General features: G+C 37.6%; 1 protein-coding gene across 1 annotated transcript in view; it reads left to right on the top strand.

The window, feature by feature from the left end:
* The window catches only part of HECA (hdc homolog, cell cycle regulator), a 46,108-nt gene extending 38,887 nt beyond the window's left edge, over positions 1-7,221 (top strand). Inside the window, exons 3-4 of the mRNA XM_023513505.1 lie at positions 1,417-1,571; positions 4,733-7,221. Of these exons, the coding sequence (XP_023369273.1) occupies positions 1,417-1,571; positions 4,733-4,897 (320 nt within the window). The 3' untranslated portion in view covers positions 4,898-7,221. The remainder of the gene's footprint in view (positions 1-1,416; positions 1,572-4,732) is intronic.
* The last annotated feature ends 12,760 nt before the right edge of the window (positions 7,222-19,981 follow it).

Genomic DNA, 19,981 nt, shown 5'->3' with positions numbered 1-19,981 from the left:
AAAAAAAAAAAAAAAAAAGAAGTGACTTATCTTCATTGTCATAGCCATTGTTATCAGCACCTGGCTTCTGTGTCCAACTCTGCCCTCACCCTTCCTGGATGGAGAGTTACAGTAAGTCTAGGACAGATAGATTAATAATGGAGCATTTTCCAGGGGCTCCCAATACTTGAATTCACTTCCTGACATGCCCTGAGGCTACTTAGAGAGGGCATGGTGTGTGACACCTTTTTATTTTTTCCAGTGCCCTAGTTCAGTGGGTAGTATTGTAAGAAGCACTTGTCACTGTTTTGGGCATAGAGGTCTCCAAGGGCATGCTGTCTTTGACTATTAACATACCCCATCCATTCACCCAACACACACTTAACAGAGTACTTTCCACATTCCTGACTTTGCGCTAGACACTGAGTCTACGAAGATGAATAAGACCTGGTTCTTGCCCTCATGGAGGGAGAGTGCCATGTAAGCAAATATAATAGAAGGGTTCCCTTTTAAGTACTGGGGGTACTTAAAGGGTAAGGAGCAGGTTGGTTCTTACTGATTGAGTTGCAAAGACCCCACAGTCTGACTGCTGGCAGTGGGCAGCATGTTCTGATTAAGAAGCCATATAGTAGTGTGTGTTCTCCTGATTCCTGGAGCTGCCCAGTTCGTGCAAGAGAGCAGAAGTGTTGTTGTTGTTATACATCACCCAGGCAGATCCTGGACGTGCTTTCTCTTTCATAGTCATTTGAACTCTGAGCCTTTCCTATAAACTACAATGACATCTTTCCTTTATAAGCATTATGAGGTTGATAAATAATTCAAGATGGGATTTCAGTGTTTAAGAGCCAAGTAAATATTATAATAAAGACATTGAACTACTTTTAAAAAGTTACTTACAAGTAAGATGTAATTCTGGTTCCTAAATTAGATGTGGTTATGTTTGAGCAATTTTTGGGACAAGGACAGTTAACATAGTAATTTTGGCTATGGTGTAATTCTGGGCTATCAATTTCATGGCAGACTTTGACTTTTTTTAAATGGGAATTGGTGGGTGAGAGCCCAAGACAAAACCAGCAGCATTGGTTCAGTCTGCATCTGCCACATGGTGACTTTTGCGTAGAAAGTCCTGAGTGAATACAGTATAGGCTAGTTTTGATTAAGTGTGGCTTCATTATTGGAATTTGGATGGACACACACAAATTATGTAAACCTAGCAGCACTTTTTGGAAAATTAATTGAAGCAAGTTCTTAATAAGCTTGAACCTACAGTATATGATTTATGACAATAGTAATTGATAATTATTTTAAAAGGATGGCTTGTGTGATAAATATATTTGGCTTTTTATGTTTATCCAAATGATAAAGTATTTGCTTATAATTGGACATAAAATGTGATTTTCATGGTAGCTGCTCTGAGCTTTGTTCTTCTGTGCACAGGGAGACTCATGCATCTATATGCGGTATGCGTGGACTGCCTGGAAGGGGTTCACAAGATCATCTGCATCAAGTGTAAGTCGCGGTGGGATGGTAGCTGGCACCAGCTGGGCACCATGTACACCTACGACATCCTGGCTGCCTCTCCGTGCTGTCAGGTTGGTATCAACCCCACCGAGGGGGCAGGAGCAGTGGGCAATACTAGGCTTCTGTCCCCAAGTAAATAGAAGAAGTTCAGTCTTAAAACTCCCCCAAAGCCCTACAGTGATGGCAGATTTACTGCATTGTGATGTAGCCAGTTAGTGGACTAGTGTGTAGGAAGTATTGTCAGTTTATTAAATCAAAAAAGCAGGTGCTAACATGGCATAGTAACATACTCAAATTTGTAAATAAGTGAACACGAAAAGGGATCTGCTGATAAGTTACCAGATGGTTATAGATGGTTGGTGGTAGGAGGCTGGGTGGTTCTGTGGTTTTTTTTCTGCTTGTGCATATTTTCTAATATTTTGTATGATTAGCTTATACTATATTTCTAATGAGAAAATGTTATTATTTAAAAGGAGGAAGAAAGTTTCTCTTTCTTTAAGAGACAAGATTTTTTTTCCCTTTCTGTGAGATAATGCAGTTGCTAGGAGTTGTCTGCTGTGTAAGGTGTTCAAGGTTGACACAAAAGATTGGTAATTCTTAAAGCACTCGTAAGACAAGGCATTTTCTACTGGTAAGAGGACATTTGAAATTTAGCTGTCATTGGGAAGTATTAGCATATGAAAACACATTACATAAACTCATAAAAACACAGGAAACAAAATACTTGGACGTTTCTTGGTTTATTTCCAAGTGTTTGGGGAAGAAAATAACTTGCCTATACAGTGTCCCAAAGGTTAGCCATACATAGGGAAAAATGGGAAATTATAGCTAAATGTACCTTTATTTGCAAAATATTCATTAAAAATTTTACAAAATACAATATTTACAAAATATTCCCTACATGTTAGCCACCTCTTGGTAATAATTCCTTGATATTCATGGATAGGAGACAAAAATTTTCCTTTGCCCTTCAGTGTCCGTGCCTGGCTTTTATAACTGATGATACTTTATTTACTGTGTAGGTTTATATCTTCAGTGTTATGACTTGATTTTTGTAAAAAGAATATTCTTACTGTACTGGTTTATTCCAAAGATGACCTGTGTGTATTGAATTGAAAAGTTGTTAGTATTTCAGCTATATTTTGTCCATAGTAATATTTTGCAGAAGAGAAATATGATTGTTAAGAGATTTAAGTGATCATCGGTAGCCCACTCATTTTTTGATTCCAGTGAGGATTGACTAATTTTATGCTTGTTCTAGTGCATTGACCACTTACTGATCTATCTAGGGTCTTGCTTTGTTACCTAGGCTGGAGTGTAGTAGCACAATCATAGCTCATCGCAGCCTCAAACTCCTGGGCTTAAGTGATCCTCCTACTTCCCTCCCAAGTAGATGGGACTGCAGATACACATAGTCATAGCCAGCTAATTTTGGGTTTTTTTGTTTGTTTGTTTTTGTTTTTTGGTAAAGACAGGGTCTTACTATGTAGCCAAAGCTAGTTTCAAACTCCTGGTCTCAGGGGATCTACTTGCCTCTGTCTTTCAGGGTGCTGGGATTGCAGGTGTGAACACTGTATTAGGCCAACTACATTTTTATCTTTAAACTTAGACTTGGAAATGAGGTATCACCATCTTTTAATCATTCATTGTAGCATTTTATGATAGTTTTTGTGCCTTACTGCCAGGTCTTGCAGTGACAGAAACCAAAGGAAGTGGCTTCACACTCTTCACATACACTGCAGAGGATTATTTTTTAAATTAAAGAAATAAGGAAGTGAAAGAAGGTTTGGGCCTGTTAGAGAACATCAGCAGGGGTGGTGCCTGTGACTCAAAGGAGTAGGGCACCGGCCCCATATGCTGAGATGGCAGGTTCAAACCCAGCCCCGGCTAAAAACTGCAAAAAAAAAAGAACATCAGCAGAGGAGAGAAGGTCTGGTACAGCCCCCTTGTCTTTCATGTAGAATGGAGGTCTAAAATATGTGAGTGCTTTACTCAGGGCCACATAACTTGTGGCCATAACAAAAACTTAACATTCTTCTTCCAGTACTCCTTCTACTGCACCAAGGCAGTGGGAATAGTTCTGTATCTTTAGGGTGAATAACAGAATAGCATCCTGCTACACACAGCCTCTTGGTACTCATTAGACACTGTATTTTTTCCTTTAAACAATTTAAGCCTAGCTGGTCCTCTACTAAAATGGAAGACATGTTTGATTACTATTTTTTTTTTTAATTTTAAGTCCAACTGGCAATATTTTTATAGGCATATGAGTTTTAAACTCTGCTAAGTAATCAAGAGAAGGCTTCTAATAAGATGGAGCCAAAAATAATAATTGGTTATTAGTTGGGCCATAACAGGTTAAAGAGAGAGGTTTACTTAGAACCTCACTTTTAGTGTTGTTCAGAGAGGAAGTGGTCACAAAAAGGGAGTTCAGTTCAGGTTGCAGGCAAGTAGCTCTGAATGAGGGCTTCAGCGCAGGCTCCTGAGGTTCAGATCTCAGCTCTCCTGCTTTGAGTGGTCTCTGCATGGTAGTTTTGTTTTCTAAAATGCAAATGATACACCCTTCTTCGTAGGAATGTTTGGAAGACAAATTGAGATTATACTTTTTTTCTCACATTAAAAAAAAATGAATCTTTATTGAGATTCGGTTTTGTTTATAATTTCTAGTTATTCACTTTAGTCCCAGACCCATTGCTGAAAGGTGCCAGGTCCGTGCTGCTGAGAGAGGCTGAGGGTGAGTGTAGCTGCTTGGTTCTGGTGGGCTCAGGAAGCCTCTGGATCAGCACAACACTTCTTCCTGGATTGCTAATATTGCTGGAGTATTTTAGGGAAATTTCATTTTTACATCAAAGAAAACCCAAATGTTGTATGGAGTAAAATGAAAAATGTATGTGATTTTTTAAAATAATCTTCAAACAAGTTTCATGCAGGTCTAGGTGAAGGAAGTCAGCTTTTAGGCAGTCTTAAAATCCAGGGGGAAGGATTTCCTATTGTTAGGGGAACTTTAGTGAAGAAGGCATGCACTACTAGTTTAGTCTTGTCATCAGCAGGTGAAACCACTGGCAGGGCTGCCTATCATGAGAGAAGTTGGGAGTCTTTCAGGCTTACCCTGCTTTTGCTAGAAAAAGGAAGGCTTTACTGAACCCGTGATCATTTCCCCAGAATTCTGGTTTAGATGACTAGTGTTGCCAACCTGAAGGGTATTGCGGCTTACAGTGTCTGTTTTCCCCAGGCCCGCCTGAACTGTAAGCACTGTGGGAAGCCGGTGATCGACGTGCGGATCGGGATGCAGTACTTCTCCGAGTATAGCAACGTCCAGCAGTGTCCACACTGTGGGAACCTGGACTACCATTTCGTGAAGCCATTTTCCTCCTTCAAAGTTCTTGAAGCTTATTGATGAAAGCTTTGCTTTAGTAATAGCTATTTTATTGATATTATTACTTTATTACATATCTTTTATAGGGAAACATTCTGTGACATTAATTTCTTTTCTAAATTAAAGGAGGGTTACTTTGTGTATGTGCGCCACTAAAATGGGGGCTGCCCCTCGCCCTGTCTTGATTCCTGAGTGTTAGTCTGTGGTTATGACCAGAGCCCAGGTGGGTAATCTTGTGAGCTTGGTTAGGGGCTCACCCTCACTACGAGTCTCTGATGCAGCTTTAAATGTTGGGGAGTATGGCATGAGTTTAGGAGAGGATTATGTGGTTGTAAACTGAAAGTGTGATTGGAGTTAGAAGGAAACTCTTACTAAAATCTTAACTTTCTGAAGACCCGCTTTTAGATCTTCCCTGGGCCTTGGAAAAGAATATGTGACAAGTGAATGTAATTCTGCCTGGAGAACAAATAGTGTATTATGTCTGTTTATCTCAGCTTCTGTCCCGAGTACAGCTGACATGCAGTTTACTCGCACCAGTAGGTGGTTTGAAATGGGCATACGTGCTGTTTCCATCACTGTTGTAATTTAACAGTCAATTTTTATACTGAAAATAATATCCCAATTTTAGGACCTATGTGTATTAAAGCTATTGGTATTCCAAATATTTTTAGGTAGCTGACATAACAGAGAATATGTGAAATGAATTCGGAATTCATACATATTGACTTGAGGGCACAAAGGTAGAATTCTCTCATTTGAATTGTGTCTTTGAAGTTCCTCAAACTAGCACTTAAAGAGGATCCATAAATAACATGATTTGGACGGTGATGATTTATACAAGTTTCATTCTCTAAGTGCCATTTGGTGTCAGATTCTTCTTATAGGTAAATTACACAGGCACAGAATCTAATTGGTGAGTTTCAGAACCAAGTATTGACATGCTTATTGTCCCCAAAATTTCTTATGTCCACCTTTAACCTATTAGATACTGAGTTTCCAAAATCAAAGATTTGACCTTAGGAGAGAGAACAAACATTTGAGAGGATGATGAAGAAAAGAATAATCTTAATATTACTTTTTAAAATGTGTTTTATTTTGGCAAATCACTGATTATAATGCAGAACAGCATATTTGAAAATTAGACCATTCTAAAGATCCCATGATACCTGACAGTTGGTGAAAAAAAGATTATGATACATACAGCTTGATTAGTCAGAACATTTGGCATCTAAAATACTACCTTTTCTTCATTAGAAGTTAATACTGTAGGCTGATATTCTCTACCCGTTCAGAAATGAAATATGATTTCTCAAAATTAAGCTTGATAATTTCATGTATAGTATGCATATGTTTCAGCATAAAGGAATGCTGAAAACATAGTCACTCTATGGATAGCCAAATTTGGAGTTGATGGTGAACATTTTATGTTTCTTATTGGTATATACCTTTTTTTCCTCAGTGGGGTTTTCATTTCAGAAGCGTTTAGGCATTATTGCAAATGGGTTTCAGTTCTATATGAAATATTTGATGTTTTGTTTGAAACAGCACAGCATTAAAGAACCAATGCATTAACTAATATTTTTCATCTTTCAGTTTGGAAGATTGTTATTTGGTTTGCTGCATCTAGTTTGGTGTTTGATGATCTGCAAAATGTTTCACAGTGGGGGAAAATGAACAAAATGCCAATAAGAAGCAGGAAATCGTTGTGGTTTTGATAGTGTTTGCTGGAACTAAAAGATAACTCTTGCAAATTTGTCTTTAAGACACAAAGTTGTGATAGCAAATTAACTGTTTCCCTATTGATTCTCTAATGTATCCCAAGTCTAAAAATTGGTAAGTTTCTCTTGTTTTCAGAATACCATGTAGATTTTATTTCTGAATTTAAAATAAATGGTAAAGTATTTGTAATGCTGGTCTTCAACCCACCTAAATTTTTGTAGTGAAACCTGCTTTATATCATTGTTCTAAAGCTAAAAGTTGACCTCTACATTATATTCAGTGAGCTCCTGAAGTTAAAACTGCTGTGGGCATAGTGTATGCTGCAATTCATATTTTCTTTTTAGATGGTTTCCTACCTCCCTACAAAATAAGTATGATGAGGTTTCATTATAATTGGGTAAAATTGCTTCTGGACATTATTTTGATGATAGGATTCTATGGATATATGCAGTATGTAAAAAAAGAAGCCTGAGTATCGTACCTGAGAATATCTATTGTCTTTAAGGTAATTCATTCTTATGTAAAAGGGAAAATTTATCTGATTGGGAATAAAATGAAGTGGAGTGGGCAGCAGTATACAGGTAAATCTTATTTTGGAAATCTGCTGACTTCAATACCCCACACTTGCCCTGAGTACTTTGATTGGAATTTAAATATGTCAAGAAAGATTATTATTTTTGTTGTTGTTAGTATATTAGTTACCTAAGAGGTCCAGTTTCTGTTTCTCTGATGAATAGTGTTCAGTAATATAAAACATTTTTCATCTACTCTTACAATTTTTTTTATCATTTATTTTTAAAAGATTTATGCCTTGAACAAATGCAATTATCTGCTTCAGTGAGAAGATAATTTCTGATTGGTCATTTTCTCTTCAGGCCATCTCTCCTGTCCACTCTTCTGGTTACATCTGAACTACCTGGTGTATCAGGTTTATACCTTGAAAAATAGACATGGTGCCATGAAATTAGGGAGTTGGATAAATTCCCATTTTGATTACAAAGGAGCATTCCTCAAATGCCCTTTAATTTCTGGTTTTTTTTTTTTTTTTAAAGAAGTTTACTTTCTGAGTAAAAGTTATTTCTTATCTGGGGAAAATTAACTTATCAAGAAAGAATCTTTATAGGTCTTCAAACTAACAGATTGACATATATACATATACATACATATTACATATGTGTGTGTATATATGTATATATACATAACTTAGTACAGCACCAAAACTAACTTGTGCAAACCTTAACATTTAGTCCTAGCAGACCAATGCTTACCATGAAGTTTGTTCTCCTGTGGCCAGGTCGGTAACTCTAGTTGGCTCTTCTGTTCGTCTCCTGGGACAGCAGTGAAGTGATTGTCGTTGGAGGTTGGGGAGGAGGTGAGGAGAAGGTGCTCTCGTTTAGCCTTTTGTTTCCTGTGATAGGACGCTGCCTAACCCAGTTCACTTCCATGTCCTGTTGACTTTATTATTATTCCAGGTAATTGAAAGAAAATACAATGGATGGGCACAAATAAATCCAGCTCAAAAAATATTCTTGTCAGTAAAGATTTCTTGTCAAGATGTCTTGGATTGCACTTTTGTTGAGGGAAGACAGTGTAAATAGTTAAAGAATGTTGATACAGTTGAAGCATTTGGTTGTGGAATTGTGTGTGGTGTTAGAGGGTTTCTGTTTGTGAAATGTATGTATTAAAAATAATAAAATTTCAGAAACTAACATTGTACTCTCCAGTTGTCACTTTATTTTTTTGTTGGGATTGTTGAGTAGTGGGATTGGTCACAAAAGATACAGAGGAAAGTTTTATGAGGTTTGATTACTATTCAGATAGTCATTTCAAAGTCAGTACTGCATTGCAGCAAACAAAACTATGAACTTTTTATGCTGCTTGCAAGTCATGTATCACATGTAAAATTCCTTTGCAACAAAAAGAATTTTATAAAGGAATTTCTATTTAACAAAGTTGATTCCATAAGCACAGTCAAAAATTATTATTCTGCTAGCACTCTGGGAGGACGAGGTAGGTGGATTGCTTGAGCTCATGAGTTCCAGACCAGCCTGAGTAAGAACTGACACCCTGTCTCTAAAAAATAGCTGAGCATTGTGGTGGTCACCTGTAGTCCCAGCTACTCAGGAGGCTGAGGCAAGAGGATCACTTGAGCCCAAGAGTTTAAGGTTGCTGTGAGTTACGATGCCATAGCACTCTACTGTGGATGACAAAGTGAGACTCCCTCTCAAAAAAAATAAAAATAAAAAACCAAAATACCAAGCTGGGCTTGGTGGTGGGCACCAATAGTTCTAGCTACTTGGGAGGCTGAGGCAAGAGGATTGTTTGAGCCCAGGATACTTATCCAAGTATCCAAAGTTTTGCTTTCTGTAGTTTGTTACTCATGGTCAACCTCAATCCAAAAATTTAATGGAAAGTTCAAGAAACAATTCATACAGTTTATAAATTGCATATTATTCTGAGTAGCATAATGAAATTTTGAAGTCCTGCTCTGTCCCTCCCAGAAGGTGAATCCTCCCTTAGTCCAGCAGATCCATGTTGTAGACGGTGCCCATGTGATGTCACTCAGGAGCCAGCTAAATCCTTGAGGTATTGTAGGGATTTTGTTCAAGTCACTTTGTATTACTTAATGGTGGGAAAGCCCAAAAGTAGTGATGCTAGAGCATTGTTATAAATTTTCCTTTTTATTATTGTTGTTCATCTCTTACAGTGCCTAATTTATAAATTAAATTTGTAAGTTTTAAGTCTATAAATTGTCATAGGTATGTATGTATAGGAAAAAATCCAGTGCATTAGGGTAAATTATATTTGGTACTGCATGTATTCTCGGTTTCCAGCATCGTCTGGAGGTCTTGAAACGTATTTCTCAAGGATAAGGAGGGACCACTGTATAGACAAATCAACTCAACTGTTCTTTCCCTTAAAAAAAGTTAATGGATAACAGTCACAAAAGAAGGCAAAACAATTCCTCTGTTAGGCTGTGAATGGGGCTTCTTGCCGCTTGGGTTTGAGATCTCCCAGTTTGCCAGCTATTCTCTCATAATACAAAATAAAATCCTACAACTTTTAAATTTGATCTGATTTGATTTTTGTTAACAAGCTATTTTAGAAATGTTTTCTTTGGTTCCTAGGCCTGTAACAGTTTTCAAATGCAGAGACTTGATTTTGTGCTTTTTCATTTGACGTAAAGTAAAAACTGAGTCTAAACTTCTTGCTGACCTTGAGCACTGTGGTAATTGTACTAGCCCAATCTGTCATGGTAAGCCTCAGAAACAGCAAAAGGAAAAAGAAAGCGCTTTGTCTCAAGAAGTTCGGTGGAATACCACTGGTTACATTTATCAGTGCTCAAATGGAATTGGCCACCTTGGCACCATTTCTTGGTCATGGGTACCATGTAAAGTGGTTCCGATATTCTCTATTAAAAAGTCACATGCTGTCTTAAAATCAAATTCAGAACTCTCTATTGTATTCCTAATAAACTCACTTATTCTAAAAGTGGAAAAGTCAGTGATAATAGAGAATTTAAAGAGGCCAGAATTTAGAGTAAGGTCAGTGCTTTTTGTTTTATTCACATAATAAATATTTGTTAAATTACATTGACAATTGTATTTATCATAGAGATTTAAACAACTGAGGCCCAGAGAACTTCAATCTAAGTAAGGTCACACAATCAACCGCTACTAGTAATTAAATCTGGATTTCCTCTTCTAGTTGTCAAATGGGATTTTAGTAAATACTCAGCTAGTTAATGGTGGTTTAGAGTAGGGTATCCAGGAGTTGTCTTCCGTTTTCCCTTCTGTTTTCTGTTACTATTTGCATACAAGCCACCTTTAGCATGTTAATGATCAGGTTTAGCCTTTTGCTTGAAAAGATCTTTGTGTGATTTGAGAAACTGTTTTTAACATGAATTTTATCTAGATCAGTGATTTTCAACTGGTGTGCAGTGTGCTGTGAGAGGATCTTAAGTGTGTCACGAAAATTTTTAAAGATCATTAATTTTCATGTCGTTTTCTTAGTTACTGTGTTAAGACATTTATATTCTACATTTAGAGAGATTGACATGTACCCTTATAAGAGGAACCATGTTAACCAGTTTGATGAAAATATTTCAAATTGTATATAAAAACAGCACACTGTGCCCCATGATAGTATTAATGTATATAGCTATGATTCAATAAAAAAAGAGATCATTAATTTTCAAAAGAAGTTCAAAGCACAGTAAGTATATTCTTTTTTTTTTTTTAATCAACATAATATAAGGGTGCCACAGAAGTTTAACTACAGGTTCAAGTGTGCTGTGAAATAAAAAAGTTTGAAAAATACTGACCTAGATCCTGGAATTCTGTTTTTATGTTGGTTTTTGTGTTTACTGATTTTCATTTTCTGATGCTAATGGTAACAAATTTGGGAGCCTAGATGAATGGCAGTTAATACTTGCTGTAAGGGGAAGAAAATGTCAGTTACAGGCAGGTACACACTTACCAGGTCTGCAAAAAGGAAGATACCTATTTAACTTGTTTGACATGTGTTCAGAGGAATGGGTATAATGGAAGAACACAGAGGGAAAAGTGTCCCGACCTTCTATGGAGCAGTGAGTCACCAGAAGTGAGAGGAGCTTTGCAGGTGAGTAAGCTACAGATGCTGGTAAATATTGATGTATTTCAGTACAGTGGATGGGCACTTTGTTTCATTTGAGAAATAATTTATACTTGTATGTATTTTAGTTCTACTAGGTTCTTGTTCAGTTGAGCAATAATTTGGCTTTGTTTTGACAAGGCAGCTGTTGTAAAAGGTATAGGTGGCCTTTACTTCAGCAGCACAGATGCTAAAACAGAAGTCATTCTGCATGGGGTGGCAAGTACATTTGGGAGCATCCCCTATTTTTAGAAAAAGACAAATACTGTCTAAGAGGGAAAAGCAATATTTGAAATCAATAATTGTATCTTCTACCTCATTTTTCATGCATTAATTTGTTGACATCTGTTCCCTTTTGTTGAGATAAATTATTGCTTGAGGAGAACTGTGGCTAGGTGCAAGGTGGTGCTTTTAACAGCCTATATTAAGAATCCATCATTTTATTCATTTTGGGATCTAACTTTGAGTTATTTTTGGATTCAGACATGTCAAGCTTTTGGATTTGACAGCATTGATCTTCCAGTTTGGGCAGGTTTTTTTTTTTTTTTAAACTTTTTGAACAGCTTCCCTAGGTGTGTTTCATTTTCACTTTCTCGCACTCTTGTTGGAAGTGCTGGTATCTCAGAATTGGGAGTTACTTAACCTGATCACCATTTATTTGATTCCACACAGCCTTAGAGGGAAATAATACTGGTTGCATGTTTCTCTTAGAGAATTAAAAATTTTCATGGTTAGTGATGGTCCAAGTCACTCTAAAACCAGGGATTGAATCAGTGCTTTGCACTTTCTTGTTATTTTCATATTAACAAAGCACATATTTTTCTGAAGCTCTGATGACAGCGGGTGAATGATGAGGTGTGCAAAGCAGGTGAAACCTATAGGGGCGTGTTTCTCTGAGGCTCCAGAACCCCGGGGTCCTAAAAAGAGAGTGATTTGGGCAGGGAGTGGGATAGTGGATGTCTTGGGGGCTACTGCAAATATTTCATGAAGCTTAATGGAGGTCAAAAAGTTACCACAAGGCTGTATGGGGTATGTAAAAAGTCAGTCTACTTTTGGCAGGAGTTACAGCAACCTTGGTTATCTCAAGCTGCTCAGAAATGCATTAGCAGATGCCTTTGATGATGAATATGGGAACATAAATTATTATCTAATAAATGCTGTTTGCTTTATAGACACTACCTTTCTAAACATAGGACAGGGTCATAATTGGGTGGAGCATGGCCAAGTGATGGCAGAATTGAGAAAATGCCATTGTAAAAAAAGTCCTCCACTTTTTCTAGTCCTTTTCCTTTTGCCAATTGTGATGCTTTTGCCTTATCCCTGCCTGACCATCTCTCTCCTACCTTATTCTTTCTCTTGCCTGTCTTGTTGCACCAGGTTTCTTAACCCTCAGCATATAGGAAAAGCCCCCTGACAAATGGCAGACATGAGTTGGTCAGTAATTAAACTTGTTAAGAAAATAGATACCTAACAAATGGTATAAAGATAGACAAATTGATCATATGGTCCACTGATTTTTGACAAAGGTACAAAGAAAATTGAGTGAATAAAGAATAATGTAACACGGAGCCGGAATAATTTGATATCCATATGCAAAAAAATTTCAAAAACCAAAGCTGGATGTATACTCACACCCTGTTAAATAAATGAATTCAAAATGGATAGTAGATATTAATATAAATGTAAGATAAATTAGATTTTATTAAAATTAAGAACGCCTCCTTAGAAGAAGTTGAGAATTAAAAAATCACAGACTAGAATATAATGTTTTCTATCAAGAATATATAAAGAACTCCAAATATATTTTAGTAGTAAAATAAATGACCTACTTTAAAAAGGGGAGGGCCAAGATATTTGAACAGACCACCAAAAATAATAAGGGAATGATGAACACAAGATACTCGACATCTTCAGTAATTGGGGAAATGCAAATTAAAACCATAAGTGATACCACTTCATGCCCATTGGAATGACTAAAATTAAAAAGAATACTAAGTGATGTGATGTAACTAAATTCAAAGGCGACTAAAGTAACTATTCAAAAACACAAAGATAAGTGAAGTAACTAAAATTCCATTACACTGCTGGTGGGAAATAAATTTGGTAATTTTTAAAAAAAGAAAGCATGTCCCAGGTATTCTCCTGCATGTTTACTCAGGAAATGAAAGCATGCATCTACACCAAGACGTTTTCATGAATGTTTACGGCAACTTCATTTGTAATAGCCCCAAACATACAATCCAAGTGTCCATTGCTAGGAGAATGGATGAACAGAAGTGTAATATCCATTTAGTAGAATCCTACTTGGCAGTGGGAAAGGAACAAACTCTTGACAGATACAACAGCGTGGAAGAATTTCAAAATAATTACATTGGAATGAAAGAAGCCAGTGGAAAAAAGTACAGACTATAAGATTCCATTTCTGTAAATCGCTAGAAAATGCAAATGAAACTATTGTGATAGATTGGTGGTTACCTGGGCATAGGCAGAGTGATATTAATGGGAGAGGGAGAGACAGTGCTTACAAAGAGGCTTGGGGAAACTTGTGGGGGTGACTGATATGTTCATAACCTTGATTGTGGTGACGAACGGTTTCACAGGTATGTACACCAGTCAAAACTTACTAAATTGCATACTTTCAGTAAATTGAGTTGTATGTCACTTACACCTCCATAAGGCAGAAAAAATACCCAGCCCTTGAAAGGATAACTTCTGTACCATAAACTTTTTAGTTTATTTTAGTTAAATTTAAATTTAGTTAAATTTAAATCAGTATTTCACCTTCATTTGATGGGTTTGACTCTTTTGTTTGTCATCTTCCCAGTTGTAGACCATGCTGCTTTTCTTGCAGAAGCTCCACTTATGATGCGTTCTTTAAGAATTCTTCCCATTTGTTTGTCTTTAAAGTGGAATAAGAACTTAAAGGCACATGAGAAACTATAATTATAGAATCCGGCTAGACTTTTAGGATCCCCCCCAATCTTTTGCTGTATTCTGTCCTGTGTTTAATGTAACAATATCTTTTGTATGTATGATTTGCCTTAACTGTTGAAAGCAGCTTGCTGAATTATTGACACGCTGCTTTTTTCCCATAATTCTATTTCATTGGTTTATGCACTGTTTACATCACGTCACTGCAATGGCGAGCAAAACTGGCATAAACAAGTTTGGGAACAAACAGGGCCAACTTTTGGTAAGCAAACACTTTGCTTGGGGGAAATGATATGCAGACTGCACCTAGCAGAGAGGAGGATCCCTGACACCAGCATTCACCCAGGTGAGGTCATTCATCACAGTGTAGCTTTACAAAAATAAATTATGAGTAAGTAAAATTTGCTGGACTGGTTAAGTAAAGGTCCACTGAGAGAGAGTCTACTTCCCGAGCTCTCCATTCCTCATCATCTGTAAATATTAGTAAGAGTTACATGAAAAACAAAGTTTAGTGCAGTTCCTGGCATGCAGTAGGTTCAAATATATCCTTTAGTAGGAAGTTATTTCTGGAAGCATTCCTGTAATGTTGGGGCAAGAAGGACCTTAGAGATTATTTGCCTCAACACCTTTGTTTTACAGATGTGGAAAAGTGGTCAGTCTTAGGGGTCAGCATAGACGGTTGAAGGCCTTTTCCATCACCACGTTGGCAACCTCTAATGAGGCTTCCTGGAAACCTGGTGACTTCTCTAATGCTCGTGGAGCACTTGCAGATCCCGTGGCAGACACACACAGGTGCTTTTGAGAGCAGGTTTTATGTCTCTCAAATCAATGGATGTGGGAAGGAAGGCCAAACGAGGCCTCCGGGGGCAGTGCGAGAAGAGTAAGGCCAAGGCGATCCTGGGATTGAAGGCAGGTAAGATCTGGCTCCGTAAGGTGGGTTAAATATTTTGTGCAAGCCATGTTTGTTTTTTCCCACCTGGGTTTAGCTTCAGACTAAGACTTATGCTCAAAAGCTGTTTCAAAAATGATCCCCTTTTTTCCCTTAGTGTGAAAACAAACAGCTTTTAATCAATTGAGCTATAATGATTTTTCTTAGTTGAATTATGCCCGTGAAGGATGGCGTCCACACTCCTGACTTAATGCAGCCAATGATAATACGGAATGCGGTGGAAGCAGATTATGGTCACTCTGTGCTGGCTAGAATAATACCCTCTAGCGCCGGCGTTTGCCACTACTGGTTTGATCTTGCTTGGGGAGTGTTATGGTCTGAATGTTTATGTCTCCCCAAAACCCATATGCTGAAATCTTTACCACCACTACCACCACCACCACCACCCCTGTGATGGTATTAAGATGTGACGTATTTGGGGAGGTGATTAGTTCATGAGGGCAAAGCCCTCTTGACTGACTGGTGCCCTCCTGAAAGAGGCCCAGAGGAGCTAGTTTGCCTCTTCACCATGTGAGGACACAGCCAGCAGGCACCATCTATGAAGAGGACTCTCACCAGACATGGAATCTGCTGGCATCTTGAGGTTGGACTTCCCAGTGATGAATAAATGTCTCTTTGCTGTAAGTAAACCATTCTAAAGTATTTCGTTATAGCAGCCTGCATGGACAAAGACAGGAGGTCTGGGTTGCAAGGTGCACCCTCTGAAACACTGCAGGTTGTTAACCCCTGACAGGCATCTGCACTGGCTCAGCCAACCAGGGCCAGTGGGATGCAGGGCAACAATACTGGCCTCAGAGCAAAGTCTGGATTTGAATTGTGACTTCACACAATCAAGTCACTTAAACCCTGGGATCATGTTGCCTATTACAGCATGAAAACACAAACGCCAACTTTCTAATATTTGTACAGTGGGATTTAATGAATTACTAGTCTAGAAGAATTTATAAACTCTTCAATGAGAAACAGGTATGAGATGTTACTAAAACACCTTTGGTCTTTGGTGTTAATTGTGTCTGTCTTGCCAAAATTGGTCTCACATGCCCTACTTGATAAACTAACTGCTATTCAATTCAGCATTTACTGAGCACATACCATGTGCGGTGGTATCAGCTAAAAGGAGCCATGATTTTCCTTTTCAGAAGGCCTATCTATCATCTTTAATACCTGTGAACATCTTTTAAAAATGTTTGCCAAATTCTAATTTTGAAGTGGTGGTGGCGTTCTGTTGAGAGGTGACAAGACTCCTGGAGGCATGTACACCTAAAATAGTTCTTGCTGAGAATTGCTGTGTTCATCTGCGATCTAACACCGAAATGAAATTTTAAATGTAGAGCCTTTAAAAAAAAAAACTGATTGAAATTCTAACAAAGCATTTGACTTGTGTGGCTTGCAGTTTTAGATTAAGAAGAATTTTATTGAACTGAAAAAATTCTGAAAGAAAAATCTCACTCCTGGTGTGTCTCTCCTTTCCATTTTTGTCAGGTTTATTAATGCATATGTAGCACTTTGTGTGCAGGAAAGCAAGGGCTTTTTGAAGAATTGTGTTGGAATCTCAATCATTTTCCAGATGTCTTTAATCTGGTGTTCTGTGTAGGTGGAATATGGCCCGTGGTTCTAATTCTTTTGAAACTAAGGTTTTAACATTAAGCATTCATATGATGCTTAGTGCAAGAAATACTAATGTTTTAGCTTTCAGGATAAAAATATTGTGAAGGAGGTGACAGGCATATTCTGTTGCTAAAAACTTTATGATTTTCCTTAAAGCTGATGCTTTTCATGTTGCATATTTGGATTTGCATTAGTTGAAAGTTTTAAGGAAATATCTCTACCAAATCATCTAAGCTATGTGAAAAACAGCTTATTCAAAATTGCTAAGCATTAAAATTCAAGAGTGACGATTTTATCTCAGAGAATAATGTCTAAAATAGTCAAATTGATGTTTTTGTTTTTAGAACTGCCTCTTTTTTTTGACATTGGAGCAAGTACTTTGGCACTTAGCTTCTTGGTTTACGTTTAATTTTAATTCACAAGATATTAATTATGAGTCTTGAAGAGTTCAGAATTTACATGTATTATTAAACCTCAAAGAAAGGAAATAAGAAAGAGCTGAAGTAAATGGAGTTCTCAGCTTGTGGAGATGTGCTGTTTTTGGAAATGTAGACTTCCAGGACAGATTTCTAGTTTGAGCAAAGGAAGTAAACTTTGAATTAATTCTTCAATTGCCTTTGCAGCTGTGGGGGGTGTAGGTGAGGACAGAGCCAGATGATAACAATTTAATAGGATTTAGCAAAGATGATCTTGTTGAGCAAGTAGTCACTCCGAGGTGGAGTACAGAGATTTTCTAAGCTGTTATACTCTGGGAATCACATGATGGGATTCCGTGTAAATATCACCCCAATTATGACTTTCCTTAAGGGAGAGGGACTATGTCTTTGTCATCTTATGTCCATAATGCCTGCTGCAGGGATGTGTCCATTAGCTTTCTAAACAAGTGAATGCACCTGCAGCTCTCTGTGCCAGGGACATAATGAGGTTAGCTGTGAAAAAATTCAGGCCATTTTCTAACCTTGTTTTGTGTATTTGATGGCTGCTGCTTTGGGGATTCCTTCCAGAAAATCAAATGTCAAAATAATTAACAGTAAAGAAAACACCTGGGTCTTAAAAACTGCTATTCTGGGCCACTCATGAAACATCACTTCATTTTTCACATGTTTAGAATAAAGGGGATTGTCCTGGTCCATTCAGGCTGGTACAACAAGATACCTTATGCCGGGCAATTTATAAACACATTTTATTGCTTATGGTATAGAGGCTGGAAAGTCCAAGATCAAAGTGACAGCAGATTCAGTGTCTGGTGAGAGTAGCAGTTCTCAACCTGTGGGTTGCGACCTTTTTAACAATGAAGATACATTGCGGCATTAGGAAGGTTGAGAACCACTGTTGTAGAGGGTGCCTTCTAGGTATGTCCTCATGTGGCGAAGAGGCAAAAGAACCCTGGATCTCTTTTATAAGGGAACTAATCCCATTCATGAGGATTTGCTCTCATGACCTACTCACCTCCTCTTAGTGCTATCATCTTGGGTGTTAGGATTTCAGCATATGTATTTGGGGGATATAAACATTAAGATCATAGTAGTGATCTGGACTGAGATTATTTAAGTAGTTAAATTAAAAATTGAGAATCAATAAATGTCAGAAATAGAAGGAACCTTAAAAATTCTTTCTCGATCCCTGTACTGTACAGAAAGAGAAACAGATACTGGGATTGCTTAGGATCCAGGCCTCTCTAGCTATCCCATCTGGTATAGTAGCCACTAGTCACCTGTGCCATTCAAATTAAATTAAGAAATTTTTAAATTAAAAGTCCAGTTTATCATCTGCACTAGCTACATTTCAAGTTCTCAATAGTCACATGCGGCCAGTTGCTACCATATTGGACAGTGCCAGTGATAAAACATTCCCATTGCTAGAGAAAGTTCTATGGGATAGTGCTAGCCTAGACTTTTTTCACCAAAGATTTTTCCTCTCCATTGTATCAAACTTCATGAGCGAGTTCCTAAAGCTTGTCCCTTAACATATATCACATATTTCAATAAATAAAATCAGAAACAATTTATGAAACATTTTTGTATTTATTATTCATTTTCGGTGATCCTGGGAATGAGAGGTGTACCCAGGAGACTCATGGAGGGTGTGGGGTTCACTCAGACATCACTAACCTCTAGTGAACACTCACAGGGGCTTAAGAAACAGAACAGAAATGGGCTTACTTGGCCCTTGTCTGTGTCATGTGAAACACAAGGTTAATTTCAGGTCTGCGTCAAGGGAAAGTAACTTCCTAAAACTGGAGTTCTTAACATCCCTGCTCAATTTATCGTCTTCTATGAGCAGCTAAGCATACAGTTAATTCAGTTTTTAATAACCTAATATTAATGGCTTTTTTGAGTTGATAATCCCTTATGAACCTTCATTGGACTTAATCCAAGATGATTTTTCTTTGTTGAGTGGTTCTGATAGATCATAGTACTAATTGGATTATTCTAAATATAACAGTGAAGTAAGTGGAGGCTGATTCTTGGTTTTTGCTTCTGGTTTGTTTATTCAACCAATTAACATTCTGGGAAGCCTCTAGAGTCACACACAGGTCTTGTAGATAGACTTGATTGCTTAGTGGCAGTTGAGGGCCAGAGCATTGAGAAAAAATCTTGGAGTGCAGTCTTGGACTAAGGAGTCAGCTCTTTAAAGCTATTGCGCAGATGTCACGTTTTCATGAAGCTTACCCTGACCGCTAAGTTGCAACCCTTCTGATGTTCCTGATTCCCCTTTCCCTGCATTCTGTTCTAATAACACTTGCCATCTCTAAATCATTTATTATGCTTATTATTTATTGTTTTCTTCACTAAAGTCTAAGCCTGTTAAAGACATAGGGTTTGTTCTGTTTTTATTTTGGGTGTTTTTTGGGGGGGAGGAGGGGCCCACTTCACTGGTACATGTTAAGTGTCTAGAATAGCACTTGTCAATAGTAGATGCTCTAAAAGTAGTTAATTGAATGTATAAATTAATAAGTGAATATGATCATAAAGAGAGATTTCCATTTGATCACTCCATTAAAACTACTGTTGTGAAGATCACCAGTGACCTCTACATGTGAAAATCAGTGGTCCTTTCTCAGTCCTCATCATATTTAAAATATGAAGTCTTTCATATATTGATCATTTCTTCTTCCAGGACTCCACACATTCCAGTTCTTCCTTTTACTTTACTGGCTAGCTCCTTCTCGATTTCTCTTTAACTGGTCCTTCTTCTTCCCCAAGTCTCCTAACAGTGGAACTCCACTGCCCAGTCTTTGACCTTCTTTTCTTCTTGATCTATAG

This window comes from Otolemur garnettii, unplaced genomic scaffold (genome assembly GCF_000181295.1).
Source record: "Otolemur garnettii isolate 467f Iridium unplaced genomic scaffold, OtoGar3 scaffold00042, whole genome shotgun sequence".
Lineage (NCBI taxonomy): Eukaryota > Metazoa > Chordata > Mammalia > Primates > Galagidae > Otolemur > Otolemur garnettii.
This window is presented reverse-complemented; position numbering and strand designations above follow the sequence as displayed.